General features: G+C 32.5%; 2 protein-coding genes across 6 annotated transcripts in view; both read left to right on the top strand.

Annotated features, from left to right (window-relative positions):
* The window catches only part of LOC134263576 (putative inhibitor of apoptosis), a 68031-nt gene extending 60091 nt beyond the window's left edge, over window positions 1-7940 (top strand). The window contains exons 1-6 of one of the 5 annotated variants that reach the window (XM_062745956.1): window positions 990-1066; window positions 4303-4437; window positions 5104-6493; window positions 6612-6819; window positions 6942-7133; window positions 7408-7940. In XM_062745956.1, the coding sequence (XP_062601940.1) occupies window positions 5129-6493; window positions 6612-6819; window positions 6942-7133; window positions 7408-7604 (1962 nt within the window). In that variant the 5' untranslated portion in view covers window positions 990-1066; window positions 4303-4437; window positions 5104-5128 and the 3' untranslated portion in view covers window positions 7605-7940. Of the gene's footprint in view, window positions 1-989; window positions 1071-4240; window positions 4438-5103; window positions 6494-6611; window positions 6820-6941; window positions 7134-7407 lie in introns of those variants that run through there. The other 4 variants (XM_062745957.1, XM_062745955.1, XM_062745958.1 and 1 more) reach the window with 4 other exon arrangements.
* A 9597-nt stretch (window positions 7941-17537) lies between these two features.
* On the top strand, window positions 17538-20958 carry LOC134263570 (uncharacterized). The gene is made up of 4 exons (XM_062745946.1): window positions 17538-17630; window positions 19942-20152; window positions 20422-20617; window positions 20727-20958. The coding sequence occupies exons 1-4, from the start codon at window positions 17552-17554 to the stop codon at window positions 20874-20876; spliced, it is 636 nt and encodes a 211-aa protein (XP_062601930.1). The 5' UTR covers window positions 17538-17551; the 3' UTR covers window positions 20877-20958.
* The last annotated feature ends 1092 nt before the right edge of the window (window positions 20959-22050 follow it).

Here is a 22050-nt window from a genome sequence, read left to right as displayed (position 1 = left end):
ACATTGCACACACGTATCTAGCCCAATTACACTAAAGCAATAAAACGGAAATTAAGTTTTTAGATTGTCACTGAATTGCAGCGTACTACTAGGTGAAAGTCCACGTAGTTTTTTTAACTTTCCATGTATCATTTAGTCAAACGCTCAGCTGCCTCCATAAACCCCTACTCGCAAAATGGCGGAGTTGACAGAGACAGCCGCCATCTTGGGTTCGCTTCAGATTTTCATATATTAATATCTAGAGTTCTGATTAACCAATATCCAAACAACGTATATAGTAAGCATCGATCAAAGGGTCTCTATTATCATTCCAAAAATAAATAAAAAATGTTGAAAAACAAAAAAGTTAGAAAAATACCAGTTTTTAAATTTGCATCTCGTAACGACCGGAAGTATTGACGACGCACAAAAATGTGATTCTGCAAACCAGAAATTCATGAGCTATTGTCTCCAATAAGTCTCCAGTTCATATCTTTAGCCATTTTCGATAAAAGTGCGCGACAAAATCGCATTTTAAAATCAGAAAATTGTCCATAACTTGACACCGGAAGCGACATTTCCAAAAAAAATTGTAGACTGCACAACTTCATATCATGACGCATTTTTGGTGAAAGTTTCGTTGAAAACCGCTGCATAGTTTTCGAGAAATCGCGTGCACAAAATTTTGTCAAAAAAAAAGAATAATAATAATAAGAAACAATAATAATAATAATAAGAAACAGTAGAATCACTATAAGGTCTTCCGTGAAGACGGAAGACCTTAATAAGAAACAGTACAATCACTATAAGGTCTTCCGTTGGAGACGGAAGACCTTAAAAAGAATATTGATTTTCAACATTGTTCAGAGTATGTAAAACGTATTTTAATTTTACGTTGAGGGCTAGGTCTATTTGTTTACATTTTATACATTTTTTATGAATGGCATATAGGTCAAGTAAACAGGATGGACAAATGCGTCATTTAAGCATTTATGATATTTAAATGGTGTTTGTCATAAAATATTAAATGTTACATTATTTAAAAAACTTGATTAATGGATATTTGACAGATATGACAAATAAGATAGTAAGTAAAAGCTTATAAATTTTCTATTATAGTTTTAATGATAGTAACAGTCTAACAAATTGTCATATGAAAATAAACAAAGAAAAACATTTTTTTTCTATGTGAAAACAAATATGTTTTTTGACAGATACAAATGTTAAAAAAATGCTGACTGACGTTTTTCATACAAATTGTTAGTCCATTATTTCTAAACGGTATTGAATTCAGATTTTCCCGTTATTTCCCGATCATGACAAGGAGCACACGGAAAGTTTGACCAGTCGGCAGGGGTTGCTAAATCCTGATCACACCTTTGATGTTTTGGAGGACCAAATTTGTTTGCTCCTATTTTTTTGTTTATTTGACTTTGGAGCTGAAAAATACTTGTGGCATTTAAATTGACGCTTTTAGATATATCGACGACGTATTGTCAATTAACAAATTGAATTTCAATTCTTATGTCGATGCAATATATACCGGGGAGCTTGAGATAATTTGAATATTTTACTTGAAAAAACTTAAATAGTAATCTAACAACCAACCTCTATTATCAACGTGCTGACTTTAGTTTTTCTATCGTCAACTTCCCTTACTTTTGCAGCAATATACCTTCATCAACTGCATACGGAGTTTATATATCTCAGATGATTCAATACGCCAGCGCATGCTCTTAATTCTTTGCCTTTTTTTAATATCAGTAAGATATGTCAGAAATCTAAGATTTTTTTGTAAGTTTAAGATTAAAACATTGTGCATGCATTTATACCTAATTGCTATTTGGTAAAATCATTATGCAGGTTCTGTGAAAGGAGTGCAGGGAAGGTCATAGTTGCATGGTAACTCCTGATTCTAGCGAGAATATTTTTTGTAATAAAGGGTACTATTTGGTGTGTTTTGTCACCTCTAGAGGTTATTCTTTTACAAAATTAAACAAGAGGCGCATGGGCCACATCGCTCATCAGAGCACTGTAGGTTGATAAAAAGTGAAAATCAATCCAGTATTGAAAAAGTTAAATTCATAACTCATCCCAATTTCCCCTAAATGGAAGGGGTATCAAGTAAATTGAAGCTAGTACGCTTACGTAGAACGCATACATATTTCTTTGACTTACTGTGGCTTTTTAGGTCACCTGAGTAAAACTATGGTGACCTATTGCTATCCGTTTTTGTCTGTCGTCGTGCGTCGTCCGTTGTGCACCGTGCGTTAATATTTCAACATTTTTAGCTTCTTCTTTGCAACCACTCAACCAAATTCAACCAATTTTGACATAAAAGCATCTTAAGGTTAAGGGAAACAAAAATTGTGAATTTCATGATCCCTGCCCCCCTGGGGCCTGAGGGGTTGCGCCATTAGAATTAATGCAATCTTTACAAATCTTCTACCATACTCCTGGGCACCAGGCAAAAATTTTCTTCTCTGCTCCTGAGTATTTAATAAACTAGCCAAGTATATAGTTATGATGAATAAGACTCCTCTTCCAAATTTGTGACTTTCATGGCCCCAGGGTCAGGGGTTCTGGTGTAAGGGCGGGGCTAAATAGATTTTATGGTGAAAATGCATTCATTCTTTGAAAGTCTTTTTCTCTGCTCCTGGGTATTGAATAAACTAACAAAGTACATGATGAGCAAGATTGCCTCTTACAAAATTGTGAATTTTATGGCCCCAGAGTCAGGGGTTCTGGTGTTAGGGCGGGGCTCTATTGCTTATATAGTGAAAACACATTAATTCTTTGAAAGTCTTCTTCTATGCTACTGGATATTAATAAACAAAGTACATAGTTATGATGAGCAAGAATGCCTCTTCCAGTATTGTGAATTTTATAACCCCAGGTTTTGGATCCTGATGTTATGGAGAGGCTCTTTATAATGATATATAATGAAAATACATTTAAATATTTGAAAATTTTCTTCTTTGAACCTGGGTTCAACTACCTGTAAATTATGATGAGCAAGGACCCTTCTTCGAGAATTGGGGGGGGGGGTCTATTTATATACAGAAAATGAATTAATTGTTTGAAATCTATTCCTTGGTATTTAATCAATAATTTTATAAGCAAGGATGCCTTTTTAAAAATTGTACAATGTAAGGATCAAGGGTCAGGATTAATGTGTGGTAGGGGCACTGCTGATTATTGTTGAATAATACTGATTAGATGAATTGCATTAATGTTGGTATTAAGTAATCAAACTAATCAATTGCTAAGTGTATGTTATGATGAGCAATGGTGCCTCTTTCAAAATTGTGAAAGCCATAGCATCTAGCTTAAACTTGAACCAAATTTAATCACCAGAAAGTTGTTGCATGATGTTCAGGTGACCTATAAGGCCCATGTACCACTTATTTTCGTATACATTTTGGCCCCACCCTATCGCCAGGGTTCGCAATTTGAACAAATTTGAATCTACACCGACTGAGGATGCTTTCATTTATATTTGACCAATCCCGACTTTGGTGTTGATGATCAGAATATTTTTAAAGTTGTTTTTCTATATATTGCTATGTAAGACTTTGGATGTCCATTGTGACTCCATCCTACTCCTGGGGGTCATGATTTGAAAAAAAAAAACTTGAATCTACAAGATGATGCTTCCACAAAAGTTTCATCATTCCTGGCCCAGTGGTTTTTTGAGAAGAAGATTTTTGAATATTTTCTTGTATATTCCTATTTTAAACCCTGATTTTCATTGTGGCCCCGCCCTTATCCTAGGGGTAAGGATTTGAACAAACTTGAATCTACACTACATGCAGATGCTTCCATATAGGTTTGTCTTTCCTGACCAATTAGTCCTTGAGATCTAGAGAAGAAGATTTTTTGAATATGCCACAAAATTATCACTATTTCTCAATTATCTTCCCGTGTAAGAAGGTGCAAAAGGTGTGCCCCCCCCCCTTTTTTTTAACAAACTTGAATTTCCGTCAGCCAAGGATGGTTTGTGACAAGTTTGGTTGAAATTGACCCATTGGTTCTGGAGAATAAGTCGCAAATATGGAAAATTTACAGACAGATGGACCGCTAGACAGACGGATAGACAGACAGTCTGGACAGACAGACGGACGCCGGAAAAACTCATCAACGATGAATTTAACTTGTTCCAAAACTTTTTCTGTTGATAGTCTTAAAATAACGTTCTGATGGCTTCCTAAATGCATTGTTTCCAATGTATATATACACTGTACTTAAGATATTATGCTTTTATCTCTCACGTACATCCATAGTGAAAAGATCATCTATTTAAATACGTATCTATCTATATAGCAGATGTAATGAATTGCCAGTCTACACGCAATTGCTTCACATCTTACCTGTATAAATAAAAGAAGAATCTGAAATTACTGTCACAATCAAAGAGTGGACTTCTGACTCGTGACATTATTAGACAATCTGGAATCGGTAAATATACAAACGTATCTAATGACTTACACGTATATCTCGGTCTTTTCTAAACAAATTCACAATGCGTTATAGTTATAATTCATAAGTATATAGATATAAATAATCGCTTGCTACCATTCTTCTTTTTTCTTACATTGAAATATATACAGAATGAAATGCCAAAATTGAGAAACAAAAATGATCTCAGCAAAATTAAACCTTAAATTAGTAGCGATTTTTACATTAATATGGAATTATGCTTTGCTTAAGAAGTATATTAAATGTACTCATTATAATCAAGTAATTTTATATACAATTACATCCATTTTATAAACATGATTACAGAAAAAAGCAGTGACTATAAAAAAAGAACAAATATGGCTAAAATATGAATCCATGAAAGTTAGGCAATTCAAAAGGCTGAACAAATCTGAATATCTGAATATTTTTGTCTTATATTTTTGAAACTTGTGATTGAATAATTATTTTTTAGATAAAAATTATGTTTATATAAAAATAACTCTTCATTTATTTTCAAGTGAATCATTATATTATACATGCATTTTTTTTTTTGTTTTTTGAAGGTTAAAATTAGTTTTTTTTTTACTTTATAATGGATCTGAGTATAATCAATGCTAACAATGCTCCCATTTGATATTTAATTCATTAAAACCTGCTTTGTAGTATAAAAAGAACTAGAGCAACCGGTATGCAGCCTTTGAGACGATGTTTATCAGAAAGAAATGGACAAATTCAACGTCAAGGAGAGAGAGCTAGAAGTAAAAGTCTTCATTTTGAACCAACACTTGTCAGAACCACGAATACCAAAGTTGGGACACAGCACATTGCAACAGACCTGTTTCTTTATTTGATACTAACATTTCTATTTGTCTTAAATTATGATAAAGAGCTAAGAAAGTGCAAACTGTGTGACTACTGCAAAATTAACAAGAAAAAAGGCCACAAAAGGAAAGGTCAAGAGGAACGGACAAACACTTTAGAGACTCAAATGAATGATTGTCTTATTAAATTATTATTTGATTGGTGTGATTTAGAAAGACCTTTGAAAAATTTACTGTGGTATGATTTAGCAAACAAAAGTGTTTCACTTCAGAAATTATTTCCATTTTTGTTTGAAGATTACCTTAATTGTGTGAGGTCAGTGCAAAGAACAATTATTAAAGTAATGCCTCTCATCGACTGTTCCAAGACATTAGAAGAATACGTTCAAAAAGAACTAAATTTATCTCAATCTATAAACCCTCTTAATTCTTCAACACCAGAAGGAAGTCCACATTCTATGAACATGGAAGTTATACGTATAAGCACTTTTCGTAATTTCCCACAAACAACTTCAATATCTACAATACGACTTGCTAAAGAGGGATTTTATTACACAGGCGATGGAAACAAAGTCGCCTGTTTTGCTTGTGGGGTTCATCGGGATGGATGGAAAGCAGATGATGATCCCAGAGAAATCCACTGTCGACTGTCTCCAAATTGTCCATTTCTAATTTCATGTCAGTCTGGAAATGTTCCTGTACAAGAAAAAGAGAATGTCGCAAGCAACCATACCGATACACAACCACGTGAAGAAAATGGTGGATCGACTTCGGGTCCAGCTCCAACAATTGCTACTTTCAACTCTAATCAAGGAGGAGACGAGTTCAACGTTACAAGTTCAGAGAGGCACGAGAGAAGAAGACCTCATCAAAGATCGAGAACATTACAGGAAAAAATCAATGTCTTTCTTAGAAACTTAGATCCACTTGGAATTAATTTTGAGCGTCCAAAGTACCCCGCTTATGCAGTTGTAGCAACCAGAGTAAGTTCCTTTAATGACTGGCCGTCAAGTTTAACGCAGACGCCGCGTGATCTTGCTTTGGCGGGATTTCTTTATGCGGGGTACGGAGACTACACACGCTGTTTTTTCTGCGGAGGGGGATTACGTAATTGGGAACCAGGGGACGATCCCTGGATTGAACATGCCAGATGGTTTCCGAAGTGTGCATTTTTGAGACAGAACAAAGGAGACGAATTTGTTGCCTTGGTGCAAATCGAACATAATGAAATGGTAAGGGATAAAAATATTTTTCAATATTACTGAAATTAAATCAACAGAAGCGGAAATTAAAATATTTGGTTTCTGATTTCCTTACCTTAATAATTGATTTTCATAAGGAATGTTACAGGAGGCATCAGAAGCCATGAACACAGAAGAGGCAGCAGTGGGTGCAGTATCAAACACATGTAGGAACAATAGTAAATTAACAAAAGCAGAAGAAAGGAACACAGCAATTTCGGATATTTTCAACTTAGTTTCAGTCCAGAGTGTCGTAGAAATGGGTTACACTCGACAAACTGTAAAGGAAGCATTTGATCTTCTGAGAGTAACAAAACGTACTTGATTTATTTCTAAATAATTAGAATCAAGTATTTTAACGAATTAATAGTTTTTGTTTTTTCTTTACTCATCCATATTCTCAATACTATTTTCAACTATGTTAAATTTGTATTCACAGATATAGATGACATCTCAGGAGAAGAGTTAATTGATGCCATTCTGTCAAAAGAGGAAAACAGTACAATATCAGATATCCAACCTGCTTCTCATAATCCTGAACCAAAAGCCCAAGGGAGAACATATAATGATGCAGGAGATACAACTGAAATTAATAAAACGGAAGACAAACCTAACATAGATTCCTATAGCGGTAAGTAATAACGAACTAAAAGTCTCTGATTCCTCATGTTTAATTTAATAAAAAAGAGTTTTATAGGTATGATGAAAATAAAACTCTTTGAACAGTTCTGTGTCATCCCCTTGAATAGAACATGGGTTCATATCATCATGTAATAAATACATTTAAGTTTCCCTACTTGATTACAGATCTTTCTTGGAAAACCTTCGTAACTGATATAGATCTTGTAGTGTTTTTACTTCTCAGAGGATACATGTAATTGATAATTTTAAATTTTAATTTCCAGACACCAAGTCTTTGATAGAAGAAAACAGAAGACTAAAGGATCTCCGGGTTTGTAAAATCTGTCTTGAGAACGAGGCTTCTATCGCCATGTTACCTTGTGGTCATCTCTGTTGTTGTCCAGACTGTGCTCCGGCCATGAGGAAATGTCACATCTGTCGGCAGTTTGTCAAAGGGACCGTTAAAACGTGGCTGGTGTAGAGGAATCTGAATAGAATAATGACGATATGGATATAAAAACGAAATCATATTTGGTAATTTTCACAGAGTTTTATAAAGGAGATATTAGTTTCAGTATTACTTATCTTTTTGAAAGTTCCAATGGTGATTATAATTGTATTTATTTTAGACATATTTTTTGTTTTGCGTGAGTTATTTGGTGTAAATCACACAGACCTGTCACGTAAGCGTTGTTGTACTGGTGTAAGGATTATGTTAAAAATGCGTAAACAAAAAAACACTCTTGAGAAGTGTATAAAACACAAACCCGTGAAAATTCCCGAAGTGAGATCAGGTGCATGCAAGAGAAAACATCCACTTTTGACGGGTCTTCTGTACTGTAAGAACAGATCAGAAAGTCCCAGAGTTGTGGTTGACCAGAACTTGATAAAGGTGCTAAGTCTGTTTAGAGATGATGCAAATTGAACACATTTTTCTCTATGAAATGGTGCAAATTTTTTTTACGTATTCTCAGACTTTTTAAATTATAAATTATAAACTTTAGATATTTTGATTATAATTTTACTCTAAATATGAAATATAGAGATACCTCCTTTTTTGTAATGAAAATATCTTATATAATTTCAGATATAAACAGTAAATGCCTGAATGCAGCTAAATTATTCATTGTTATATAGAAAACACTACGAGCATATCATTTATGTATAAGTATTATTCCAGTGAAGCTGGTATTTGACTTTAAAGATAGTAAAAAGTATTTTCCTTTGTTTACAAGGCAAATTAAAATAACTATTTTCATTTGGTTTATTTTAATTACTTATTTATATGTCCAAACTGTAGTTCATGGTTACGAGCTATACATCTTAGTGGATGAAAACATGCAATAACTCAATTCCATGTTCTTTGCTTTGCAAGGAATTTTGATTAAGTTATCCAATCGCAAAGGAGTTTGGAGGAAAATAGTAATTCGATTGTTTGTTTGTGTGTATGTGTGTGTAAGGGTGTGCGTGAGAGAGAGAGGGTGTGAGAGGGTGTGTGTGTGTGTTTGTTATTTTGTTTGATTTGGTTATCCTGTGAGAAACCTATGACCCGTAGTATCGATGTCCACTGCTGCCTTGATTTATGTAGATATGCTATTTGAGAAGGGACGATCGGTGTTGTGGTGCCATTGTTTATCTTGCTTTTATTTATTTCTTTTCCTTTCTTTTTATATTTATCTTCTTTCTTTGCTTACTTTTTCAAAAATGTACTGTACCCCCCCCCCCCCGGAGACTTTTACATTCATCGTCTGATGACACTTTTTGCGATTAGATGCCCTTATTAGTGTCTATGACTACATTGAGCAATGAAGGGCCCCTTCATTTCCGCACCAACGGTAATAGTAGACTTTAGTTTAATTGTTCTCAACATATGAATGGTTTGATTTAACTCATTTGACTTTTCAATAAATAAAGGAGCATAAATACACAAATTTCATAAACCCTTTATATTTGTGTATAAATTATTTTTCCAGTATATAATTGTTCCCGACTCCCAAGACTCCCAAGCTCTGTTTTTTGATGAAACTTTTTTTTACAACCTTTGGCGTCTTATTCCTGTTTCGAGAATGCCTGTAAAATTGAAATTTAAATGCAAAATACTTTTTTAACTTAATTTATTTTGATTTCAGTGACAAATACAATAGATTTTCCAACTATATGTTCGTGTTGATGTCCAACTTCATTTCCCTGTTCGACAAAAATAATCGCACTCCCTTAACACGAAATCGCAAATCATAGCACAAGGCCTCATGTTGTAACCGTGAATTGCACGACATCTTTTATCACAAATGGTAGTAGCTTTATAACATGCTTGGTAGCAGTGTGGGGTCCGGCTCTCTCCATAACAGATGAGAGAAGAAAAACAAACAATCGAAGCAAGAATCCAGTCTCATTCTAGAATAACTAAAATTCAAAATAGAATTGAAAATATATTTTCATGACTTGATAACTTCAAATAAAAAAACATTATGTTGGTTAAGAAGGCATATTATTTTTTTTCTGATATGATGCTTTTCACTAGTAGAAATACTTAAAATTTTTATCCAAGCAGAACTCGTATATGTATCTGAAGACCTTGAGGAAGGAACATAATGCTTGGAAAATAATTTTGCTTTCATAATAAAAGTTAATTTTGTAACCACAATCTATTCGGCCACGAACTTATAAAATAATAATTTTCATATGAATATTGATTTCTACACACATTATATTGAAATATAATATAATATTTAATTGTAAAAAAAAGATAAACTGTCACTTACTTTTCTTTTTTCCCGCTACAGATTGAATAGAAATAGAAAGGTTTTGTTCCTTCGTAGCCAATTTATAAACATGAGTAGGTTTTTTTATCGTTTGTTATTTCACATACACGAAACCTGATAATTAGTGGAGAATAGTTCAGCTCTCAACATTTTCTCCACATCTGTTGTTTGCAAAACTGTATTGCTTTCAAAATAAATATTGAATTTATAAACTAGTATGTTAAATTTTAGCGAGTCAGGAAAGTGTCTAAATTTTTGGATTGATATCATTTATGTGACTAGATTTATAAAACCAAGAGAAATCTCCTGTTAAGGAGGCTGGGGCTCAACAATTTAACCGCAAATTAACCACCAGATTTAACATATTTTCTAGATACAGTATCCTAAGCTGTCAACAATCATTTGGCAAAGAAAAAATTCATACATTTTAGTTTTAAATTTTGATAATTTTTGTATATCTTTATATGGAGCTCTTCTTTTAAAGGAGATCGAAATGGTCTGAAAATGGCTGCCACCTCCCAGCCTCATTAATTAACAATCACGGAACAGTGCATAATTTTCAAAACCATAGAAATGTTTAATAATTTTCTGAAAACAATCTGTAAACTAGTATGCAACAGTAATCTCCGCTGATTATAACTTCTCTCTGTCAAAAGTACTTATATTTATTTAATACCAAATATGTGTTATTAATGACAATCAAATAAGGATAATCTTGTTCTGATGGTTCCCTAATAAAAATACTATAGTCAACTATAGTGATAATTTTGATCCAATGAAAACTTTGATTTGCAATAGTGATAAATTTGACTGTTTGATAACTGTAGTATTTTTGTTGGGGTTTACATGTCATATTTTTGTAATCATCACGGTCCTAAAAAGTCAGATAAAGTGAGCCATGACAATCTCAAATTTTCTTCTGAGTCAATTTTTTGGATCAAAATATTATTCATTTATATAAATCTAATCTTGAAAAAAAATGATATATTGCTAAAATGAATTTCATCAAAATCTAATAGTTTTTTAAAGTAGTTTTAAATACCCATGCATTCTATTTTAAACAATTTCTTAAAAGGAACGGGAAAAAAAGAATAATATCAATATATTGTCAACAATGAAATCAATTGTCTTTGTAAGAAAAAAATTGGTACCCTCTGCGTCCCATATGAATATAATTGGAGTGCCCATGTTTTGCTGTGGGAAATCCAAAGAACAAGTCAGATCAAAATGTAAAACAGGAGGAGCACAATGGCAATATGTAATAAAGATTCTCTTAAACTTTCATCAAATTTCATTTGGTGGCAAGAGAGATGATGAGAATAAGAGATGGATACCCCACAGCGTAACCGACAGATGGACGGTGTTCTATAAATAGTAATAACTCGATATTTGGACATGTGAACATGGAGTGTCGATTCTTTATGTACTATAAAGGTCAAGGTCATATGAGAAAATCAAAGATGAAATACTTTGTCTTCATCTACTGAAACTATCATTTTTGTTGATATTGAATTTTTGTAATCTCCAAATCATCTGAAAGTATCGGTTATATTTTCATTATTTTTGGGACATTTTATTCTGGGACAAATTTAAATCATTATTTATGTCTGTTCTATAGTGTATTGTTACATCACATTTTACTCATATTTAGCAGTATCAATATAACTTAATAAATTCAAGTAATAAGTAGTCTTTATAAACAGCATCACAAAGGTTTGCAATCGATCAATTTAAATTTTTAAAAGTCGAATGTCTGTTTTATAATTATCTTACTGGGATCAGATAAGCCATATTTCAAACTATGTGGACAAAAGCAGTGCAATTGAATATCTGATATTATAAAGAAAAAAATTGTAGCCTAGAGCAACACATTTAAGTTTCAAAACAAATTGAATATGAGGGGGAAATGGCCTATACATTTTGTTTTTTTTTACTAAGTGTAAAATACTCCATGTTAATAATATCGGAATATAATCGGAATGATTAATTGATAACCGCCAATATAAATGTATCATGAGAGAGCATATCTCATCTTCTGCAATGTAGAAGTTGTGTATTGCCTTTAACAGATGTGTAGTGAAATAGCTAGAGGGGGTATTTTTTTTAAACATGTTTACAACATTTATATTTCTTACTTTTCTAGAAAATACAAACTTTTGTTAAACATTAGGATCATCAAAATAGTAAATATTACAAACAAAATGCAATTATCTGTATTAGATTGCAATCGATGCACATGTAAGCGACCTTGCTGTATGAATAGCCTTACCTTTTAACATAAAGCCAATTGCGTGACATATCAGATTTACTTCAGTAATGTTATCTAGTATTGAATCCGAAAGCCCGATCAATTGCAGAATTTAACAGTAAAGCTATACTCTGAAACATCTAAGATAATACAGTAACCTTTATTTTCTGACATGCATGTGACTTAAAAAGGATAGAAAAAAAACTAACTACATCTACAGGACACCTTAATTTACTGAATTATCTCTAATATAATATAGAGATAACTATATCAAAAAGGGAAAAACGAATCCCTGGCACTTTGTCAGAATGGATTAAGAAATCAAATATATATGTTAAACTTTTGTATGAAGTGATTGAGGGTCATCAATAAACCACATTTCCTCTTGTGATCAATAATTGAGCATTAACTCAATCATCCACGAATATACACGATACTGTTACTTAACTCTGCTGGTGAAAATTACGGTTTTTTGGTCAAATCAGATATGTGATAAAATATTTTAGATATATCTATTAGCTTAAAATTAAAAAGAGGAAAGTTGAACCATTTTAAATTATCCTTTTCATTCTAGAATTTTATATTCTCGAACTAAGATATTTATTACCTACCTTAATAGCCTTTTTTTAAGAAATTAAAACAAAATAGCATAATTGTACATCAAGGCAACATTCGTTATCTACTTCAACTGAAATTAAGTCACTTCCATTCCGCACAGGACATAACCCATAAACAAATACACAATTGCATTTCTACATCCCCTCTAACTCAATTAAAATGGGATTAAGAGCTATTATTATGATGTAATTATAATCTGTTATTGCACTTAACATGCAATTATTTATTATCGATTGCATTTGTGCATTTGTAGTGTCATTCCGTGTCAAAGAAAATATCATGTAAAAGCTTTGTATTATATGTTTTAATTCATTATTTTCTAATGAGAGGAAAGGAAAGATTACTCTTCAAATTGCCAGTGTTTAGTGAATGTATGAACGTCTGCAGTATTTACTGTAATTCATACACATTTATTACATCTTCGCTATCATCTAGCAGGTATGTCAGTATTGAATAGACATGTATAGTATAGTATAGTATTGTATAGTATAGTATAGTATAGTATAGTATAGTATAGTATAGTATAGTATAGTGTAGTGTAGTGTAGTGTAGTGTAGTGTAAATGTGTAGTGTAGTGTAGTGTAGTGTAGTGTAGTGTAGTGTAGTATGGTATCTCTCCGGTATAGTATAGTATAGTATAGTATAAAAATGTATAGTATTTTTGTATAAAATTGTATAGGAACAAATTTCTAAAGGTATAACAAAGTATAGTATAGTATAGTATAGTATAGCGTCGCAAAAATATTTTCCATCAAGGCATTCTTGTAGATATACTGGTACTGGTTTATTTGAGAGTTTCTATTCATCCTTATCTTACATTCTAATTACTTTTGTATCTATTGACTTATTTTACAGCACTATGTAAACTAAATTTTTATTCTAAAAAAATTAAATTGTATCGACATTTAAAAGACACGTTTTTGTAGAATGATTGCAAAACCTTGCGCAATAGAATACAATAAATATTGGAATATTTTTAAACGCAATATTATCACAGCTCTTTTTCCACATACCATAGTTATAAAAATCAAAGTTATTACATTTAACGTTAATTTAAAGTTTGTTGTTTAAATAATATACATTTCATTTTAAGTATAATATATACGGCAAATAAACATCATTTCAGCATTTACTTTAGAATTTTTTTTAAAAGTTGTCAATAAAATATGTTTTTTTTTCTTTTAAGGCATGGTAAATAAGTCAAATTAAAAAGATATAATAATGCTTTATTTCATCATTCATTTTTTTAAAGTTGTTAATCTTTTAAAGAATATAGATAATATTTTTATATTTTATATCTTAATGATGGCAAAATTTAAAATAGCCAATGAAAATTAACAAAAATTATCTAAATATTATTTCTAAACAAAATTCAGATTTTACAGATGTTAATGTAAATTTTACTTGTCAATTTCTATAAACAATGCTTTATTATTTCCTTTCTTGGAAAGTAAAAATGTTATATAGTCATGATATAGTATTGACAGGAGAAGGATAGATTTGCATGTTGTAAAATTATTTTTCCTGATTTGTTGGAAAGGAGAGCGGAAGAGGGATTTTATTACACTGGCGAAGGAAACAAAGTCGCTTGTTTTGCATGTGGTGTTCATCAGATGGATGGATCAAATGCAGCTGATGATCCCCGGGAGATCCATCGTCGATTGTCTCCAAATTGTCCATTTCCAAATTCTTGTCAATCTGGAAATGTCCCTGTACAAGAGAAAGAATGTCGTTGGCAATCATATCGACGATCAAGAACGTGAAAAAAATAGTGGATCGACATTGGGACATATCATTCAAACAGGAGAAAGAAATCTTTTGCAGAACTTAATGCTGTCAATGTCAATTAATGAAATAAGACAAAGAGAAAAAAAAGGTTTCCAGTACCGACAATTACGACAACTCTAATCAAGAATGAGACGATCTCAACGTTACATCTTCAGAGAGACACGAGAGAGAAAAACCTCATCATAGATCGAGAGCATTACAAGATAAAATCAATGTCTTTCTTAGAAATTTAGATCCTATTTGAATTAATTTTGAGCGTCCAAAGTACTCCGCTTATGCAGTTGAAGCAACACGAGTGAGTTCGTTTAATGACTGGCCGTCAAGTATCACACAAACTCCACGTTATCTTGCTTTGGCGGGTTTTCTATACGTGGGATACGGAGATTACACACGCTGTTTTTACTGCGGAGGGGAATAACGTAATTGGAAACCTGTGGATGATTCCTAAATTGAAAACGCCCGATGCTTTCGGAAGTTGGCATTCTTGAGACAGTACAAAGGAGACAAATTTGTTGCCTTGGTGCAAACTGAATATAATGAAATGGTTGGGATAAAAAATATTCATATAAATGAAATTCAATTATCAGCAACATCAACTAAAATAACACTTTTCTTTATAGTTGATTTTGATGATTGAATTTTATATGGAACTTACAGGAGGAATAAGAGGCCATAAACACAGAAGAGGGTGTAGCATCCAACACATGTAGATACAATATCAAATTAACAGGAGCAGAAGGAAAAACGCAGAAGAGAACAAAGCAGAAGCAGAACTTTTAAAGGAAATGTCAAAATGAAATCACATACACTGTAACTGTTTCATATGAGCAGGTACAAAATATTAACCATCTACCATTCGTCTCTCTCGTCACTTAGGCTTCTATCGCCATGTTACCTTGTGGTCATCTCTGCTGTTGTCCTGACTTTGCTCCAGCCATGAGGAAATGTCCGATATGTCGTCAGTTTCTGAAACCAAAATTCAATAACTTAAAAGGTGAATCTTTTTTTTTCCATTTTCATGTTGGTCTACTTTATTGAATTTCAAATTATAGTTTTTTTTATAATAAACTGATTTCACAGCTTTAATTTAGCTATTATTTTCATAATTAACCTCCTCTAATTATTTTTCTTCACTTAGCTTACACCTACTTTTTTTGTATTTAACACTGTTTAAAGTGTTAAATGTTGATCACGCAAATTAAATAATTGTCTGGCGTGTTAACTGTATTTGTAGTACGCTTTAATGTATCATTCAGAGAATTTTCATTTTAGAAATAAAAAAAAATTACTCATATCTTAAATATGGAATTAAATGAGATTTCATTATAAAAATGGCTCAAGAGATTTTTAGCGGGTAATTGGTGACTGAATGACCAGCAGAGGACTGAATGGCCGAAAAAGGGAGGTCGGTGGAAACGTTCAATGTGTCTGACGTCTGACATAATCCAAAATTAGAGACGGTTAGACAGAGCGATATGAGAAACTTTGAGTTTGTCTTATGGTACTGCTCAAAGATTTTTGAAAGAGGACTAAATTATGTAAAAAAAAAAAAAAAAAGAGTGAGAGTATAATGGGTGCCAATATTTCTTTTAAAAAGAGAAATATATGTGTTTGAGAATCTCAAATATATTAAATGAAACGAAGGGAAAGCGTTCAAGTGTATGGCGGCGCATATCCGTCAAATGACGTTCTTTATTAATCATTATAATGTGAATGTTTCAAGACTGATTTGTAATAAATTTTGCTTTTATCATGTATGATTTCGTTGATTTGTGTCGACTTGTAGCAAGTTTATCGAAGTTGTAACATTACTTTTGGATCAACCCTAGTAGTTAAAAATATTAAAAGATTTTCGTATTGACATGTATCTTTTTACATCGCATCCTTATTATCCCGCTCATAGCTCTGCAATCCATTTAATTCACTAACTGATATTACTTTGTTTTTATACACCTTTTTGATATAATGCAGCACTTGTCACAAAGGTTTAATTTTCATTAAGGTTGCAATCTATTTTGTTTATTACTACTATGCACATAAGTGTATCTCAAATGTATGGTTAAAATCCACTAAAAATATCAAAAACAGACGGAAATTACCCCTCAAAGTCTTTTTCATTTTCTCTGATCGAAAATTCAGACAAACTGGAGATTAAATCCAAATCAGCTTACCGAGAAAAGTCGATTTACATACAAACCCATTTGCTTATTAAAAATTTTATGATCTTTGTGTGGAAAAGACTTCTACGGTTATCCTAGGATTAACTCTTTATTATATAGAATTTGGATGATGCAGTGTATAATTGATTTAACGCATAGGTGTTTTATGCTTTTTCATTGAAAATCGCTTAGCCGTTCCAGAAAAAAATGTACAAATTTTTATGACTTATATACAAAGGGCAAAGCTCCATGATGGTCGGAAACAGATTTTGATAGGTCTTCTAAGTTCTCTAGGTGACCTACACAAATAATTAAAATTAACGAAAAAAAAGCGAGCACTTGAAACAAAAAAAATCACGATGTCCTTACTCGAGTTCTTTGTCATATAAGGCCCAAAATTTACAAAAAAGATTAATAACCTTGATTTTACATCGTATTAGTACATCGCAACCTGCATACATTTGTCTTGAGGGGTACTATTTTCTTGCACAACTTTAACTATAACACAAAAACGAATCAAATAAATAGATTTTTTAGGCGTAGAACAAAACTATACCTTCATCAAACTAGCAATGACTACATAAAATCTTAAAAAACAAAAGTGTATGGTACGATTTCGATTTCTTCATATCCCTAAGATACCTCTGGTATCTTTCAAATTTACATTGAACTTATCAGGGAAATCCTTTCTCACTATTTTTCGGAGTGTCTCTCAACTTTTTAAAATAAACTTGTTATTGTGCAACTAAACTATGTGAGACTCTTGAATAATATACCAGGGTATATAATAATGCGTTTCGTTAAATACGTGTTAAATTTGTTGCAGTCAATACCCCCAAGAACTTTATTCAACATGTATATTTGTCTAATTGCTTTTTTTTATGTTAGGCTAGTTGAAGCGGAGTACCATACCTTTGTGTGGCAAAGTTGCAGTAAGTACAACTTACACTATTTTGGATATTTATTTTTTAATTACCTTTTTTCATTTGATAATATCAGCTTCAGCAAAGAATTAAACATATATGTTCATTATTGTTGTTGATCATGAGAGTTGACAATGATTGACAACAAATTTCTCACAATAAACTAATTTCCTTCAGTGAAACTTCTCCAAACCGGCTCCCCTGAAAACCGGTTCTCCCTGAATATCGGCCAAATTTATAAGTCCCGGCAAAATTCTTAACATTTCTTTACACATAAACTCTCATAAAACCGGCCACCCCTGAAAACCGGACATCGGCCACTTTTCCAAGAACAAAAGTTAAGAAACATAGGAAATTCCACCTCATCATACCGGCCACTTTTTGATTTAAAGAGATTTAATTGTCATTTGCCAGAGGGGTAATAATGACCGGCCGGAGGTGTGAAAAATAGCCTACCCACGGGAAGTCAGAGGTGTGAAAAACTGAATATGACCTCCCAGGGTTTCCTATTGTTTAGCCGTCTTGAAGGGGTAGTCATTATGCCAGACTACGTTAATGGCCGGTCTAAGCTGTGTACATATAATTAACATCAATTAAACTTGAATTAATAAATATCTAGCAACTAATAAATTTAAATTACAGAATGAATAAACAAATTATCGCACGCCATATTGCATCATCTTTTTAAATACACATAAGCGGCCTTAAAATTGGGCACTGTTAAAAAATGCTAAGGAAAAAAATAAAATAAAATGTTTACCAAAATATACATTTCATAATTTAAATAACAGAAGTTTTGCTCAGAAATGTTTTAATTATTTACTTTTAGCTGAAGTACAAACAATTTTTTTAATGACGTAAGCGATACACGGATACACATGCAGTATACTGTATAGAGTCTAGTCAAGGTAAAGGGTCTGGTTTATTTCTTCGCACAAGTTAATAAAAGTAACCTTCCATGTTTCTCTCTGTTCTTATTTTTTAATTTCTTTTTATAAAAATTAACATGTATGTCGAATTTATCCTCACTAATAATAATTTCCATTTTTTTTAAGACCTTAAGAATACATTACGTGTCTGCCGATAATTAATAACATGTTGACAAGTAATTATAAAAGACACTAATTTCTTCAGTAAGTTAGATTCTCGGGAAACCGGTCATCCCTCTAGTCCGGCCATTTTATTCAGTCCGGCAGCTGGCCGGTTTAGAGAAGTTTTACTGTATTTTGGTATAAATTGTTTCTATTTAAACTTTCTTGTAAATGAGAAAATTTATTGTTCATATTCATATGCACGTTTTTAATTAAAAGCGTTACATATTTTTCATCTGTAAAAACTATCGTTTTCTATTTCTTGCCAACATTTAATGCAAAATCGTTTATAAAGTCGCAAATGACATGGATTGATCTTGTTTTAAGAGGAAAATGAACAATTTAGATTCAATTTTGAACGATCTAAACGCGAATAATATGCGATCCCTGCTTAAAAAGTAACGCGTTACACGCTTAAAATTCCTTTTATCTGTGCTGTAAAATTCTACATTTTGCATTAAAATTATTTAAGGAATCATTGTCTAGTTTTGAGAGTATGCCAGGGCATCAACAATAGTGGGAAACATGGGATAATTTACATAACGGGCGAAGCCTGTTATGCTAAAATTAGCCCATGTTTCCCACTATTGTTGATGTCCCTGGCATACTCTCAAAACTAGACAGCGATTCCTTATATTTCCATTTCATTGTGAAATAGAATTGTAGACTTAGACATTAAAAATGTAGACTAATAGATTTAAATTACACGAGGACTTCCATGCCAATTTCAATAGTCCTCGCACACTGACGTCAAACACCTAGGCAGCCGCACGAGATTCACATGCACATTTTCCTCCTTAGCGTCAGATACAGAGACAGATGTGCACGAGATTTGCATGCATTTTAGGCCTCCTTAGCTTCTGACCTAACGACCTGCCTAATTTACATTCCGGCAGAATTATCAAGAAATAAACTCCGACAACTTTCAAAGAGTTATCGCAGAGAAAAAAATTAGAAATGGAAATATTTAAATGTTATTTTCTTACTAGAATCAGGTAGTTCTATTAAAAATCTATCCAATCATACTAAATTCGCCCATATTGCGAGTATGTTTTTAAAATCATCGATGAGTTTAATAGGTCAGATTCTAAAATTCTAAAATTGTAAAATGGCACCAACATCGCACGTAACGTCGTAATAGACTGCTTTGCTTTTATTATGATTTGTTTCTTCCCTATTTGTGAGACTAGCAGAGATTTAATCTGCATACTTATTCTCTTCGTACACAGCCACTAATACAGATCACCAGGCCATTAAGGTTCACAGTGCCAATGTGTCACCTACACCAGTCCAAATCCCTGGACCACTTTATGTATCTTTCACAGTATTTGTTCTGAAGCAAATAGAATTAGGAACAGAAATTAGATTTGATGTTACCAGACATTCCACCCTAGGATATGATATACATGTCTCTTGTCTGTTTTTTCCTTTAGAAAGATGGTAGGTTATTGATTATTTATTTATTTATTTATTTATTTTTTGTTTTTGTGAAAGTGTTTTGATTTGTTCAATATTTTGCATTAAGTAAACGGCATTATTCCTGTTTAAGTTTAAACTATAAATATGAAGACATGTGTATTCGCAAACAATATTAAAGCTTACTGTTAAACAATGTATATGAATAAGTAATTATTCCTGACTAAAACTCTTTAAATTTTATAAAACAAAAATGGGTTCTTACTTTCCTTCTTTCCTGGAATGTTTTGCAGCACCTTGGATGTATGTTCCATCTTTGAAATTTCGGCCAATACAGCCAATACAACCAATACAACTCGTCAGATCATAAAGATGTTTGAGTCAGTGAGGGTTAGCACACACTGCCCTGTCGCAATCCAGCACATAACCATAGTTGATTATAGAATCGATATCCCCAAATTGGATGGTCTTGCAAAATATTTAGTACCGGTAAAAACCATTTCATCATTACTTTTTTTTTAAAATCATCGTATTATTAGGACAAATTTGAATACACAAGTTACTTCAAAAACGGTTGAATATAGTGCTTTTTTGACAGGGTGACTATACAGTTAAGGCAACTGTTTTACATCAAGCTACAGGAATCGAACTTGGCTGCTTTCGATTCAGTATATCATTAAAAGAGAAACCAAAGGATTATGGTTGGCTCCTGGGGAGGAAACGTCGTAACAACAAGAATCCCAATTGATCTTCATTTCGTTGCAGATTAATTTGTCTTTGACTCGAATATCAACGTCTGAAGTTCTTGATAAACAATGTTTCTATTCTAATAAACAAAAACCTTTTTTCTCTATATATATGACTTTTATTCCAAAATTCATTTGTCACACGGTCGAGGTTTTGTTTGTTAAAACAAAACAGGTCAAAATAGGTCCAGTCTTAAAATAATTCGTAATGAAAATAGGGAAAAAACCTTAAAAAAAATCGAAAACACACAACACTCAAAACAATCGACAAACACGTGCACAAAACATAAAGGCAATTCAACGTTTACGAAAAGGAAGAATTGAGATCCTTAAACGACCTCCAGTAGATCATTACATAAATTAAACAAGTAAATGAATAACAAGATTAATGAACATTTTACCAGGCATCAAGTATAAAATCAGAATAAGATAAACTGTACATTGATTGTATCGATCAGGTATTGAATTTTCCATCTGCTACACCGTAAAGGCTTAAGATGTTGGGGTGGGTAATTCGGCGGAATTCTAACTTTATATAGTGCACAGGTTAGTAAAAATGCATAAAATGCATATAAATTATAGCAAAGTCCCTTGCTCCATGGTTGGTAACTGGTCAGTCATACGTAAAGGAATGCTAAAATAGAATTTACCTGTACAAAACAAAACACTCGCACATGCTCTCTCGTACCTCCAAAACTGGTTGTATTTGATAATCTATGAAAACAATCGAAATATAGTGCTAAATAGTGTAAACCAACTTTTATTTGCGTTCGAGAATTTTTCGCGAGGTTCGCGAGAGCCTCTTCATCGCGTATATTTCTCGCGGCATACCGGTCCTTGAAGTGTATGTGTCCATTAACAATGTATCCAAATTGTCTTGATCGCGAAAATAAATCGTCCTGAACTAGTTTTTCCTTGGTAAATGGCGAAATAAAGTCGTCGGGAATAAAAGTTGGTTTACAGTATTGTGCAAAACATTGACATTTATAATTGTAGTAAAGTTAAGTCCATAAGATTAGGTTATGACTTCTGTTTCGTCGCAACTGTTGATTTTCGGTCTGCACAATGCACGATCTCGGCTCTTTTGATTTTGCTCGAATTTCTGCGGATTCCCACATCTTTCCATCTCGGATTTGCACAAAATTTGCACAAAATCTCATGTTTTTAATTCAGGCA

Source organism: Saccostrea cucullata, unplaced genomic scaffold, assembly GCF_032062105.1.
Source record: "Saccostrea cucullata isolate Sc308-1 unplaced genomic scaffold, CSIRO_AGI_Scuc_v1 ctg2503, whole genome shotgun sequence".
NCBI lineage: Eukaryota > Metazoa > Mollusca > Bivalvia > Ostreida > Ostreidae > Saccostrea > Saccostrea cuccullata.
The sequence above is the reverse complement of the archived record's forward strand: the minus strand, read 5'-3'. Positions and strand labels throughout refer to the sequence as shown.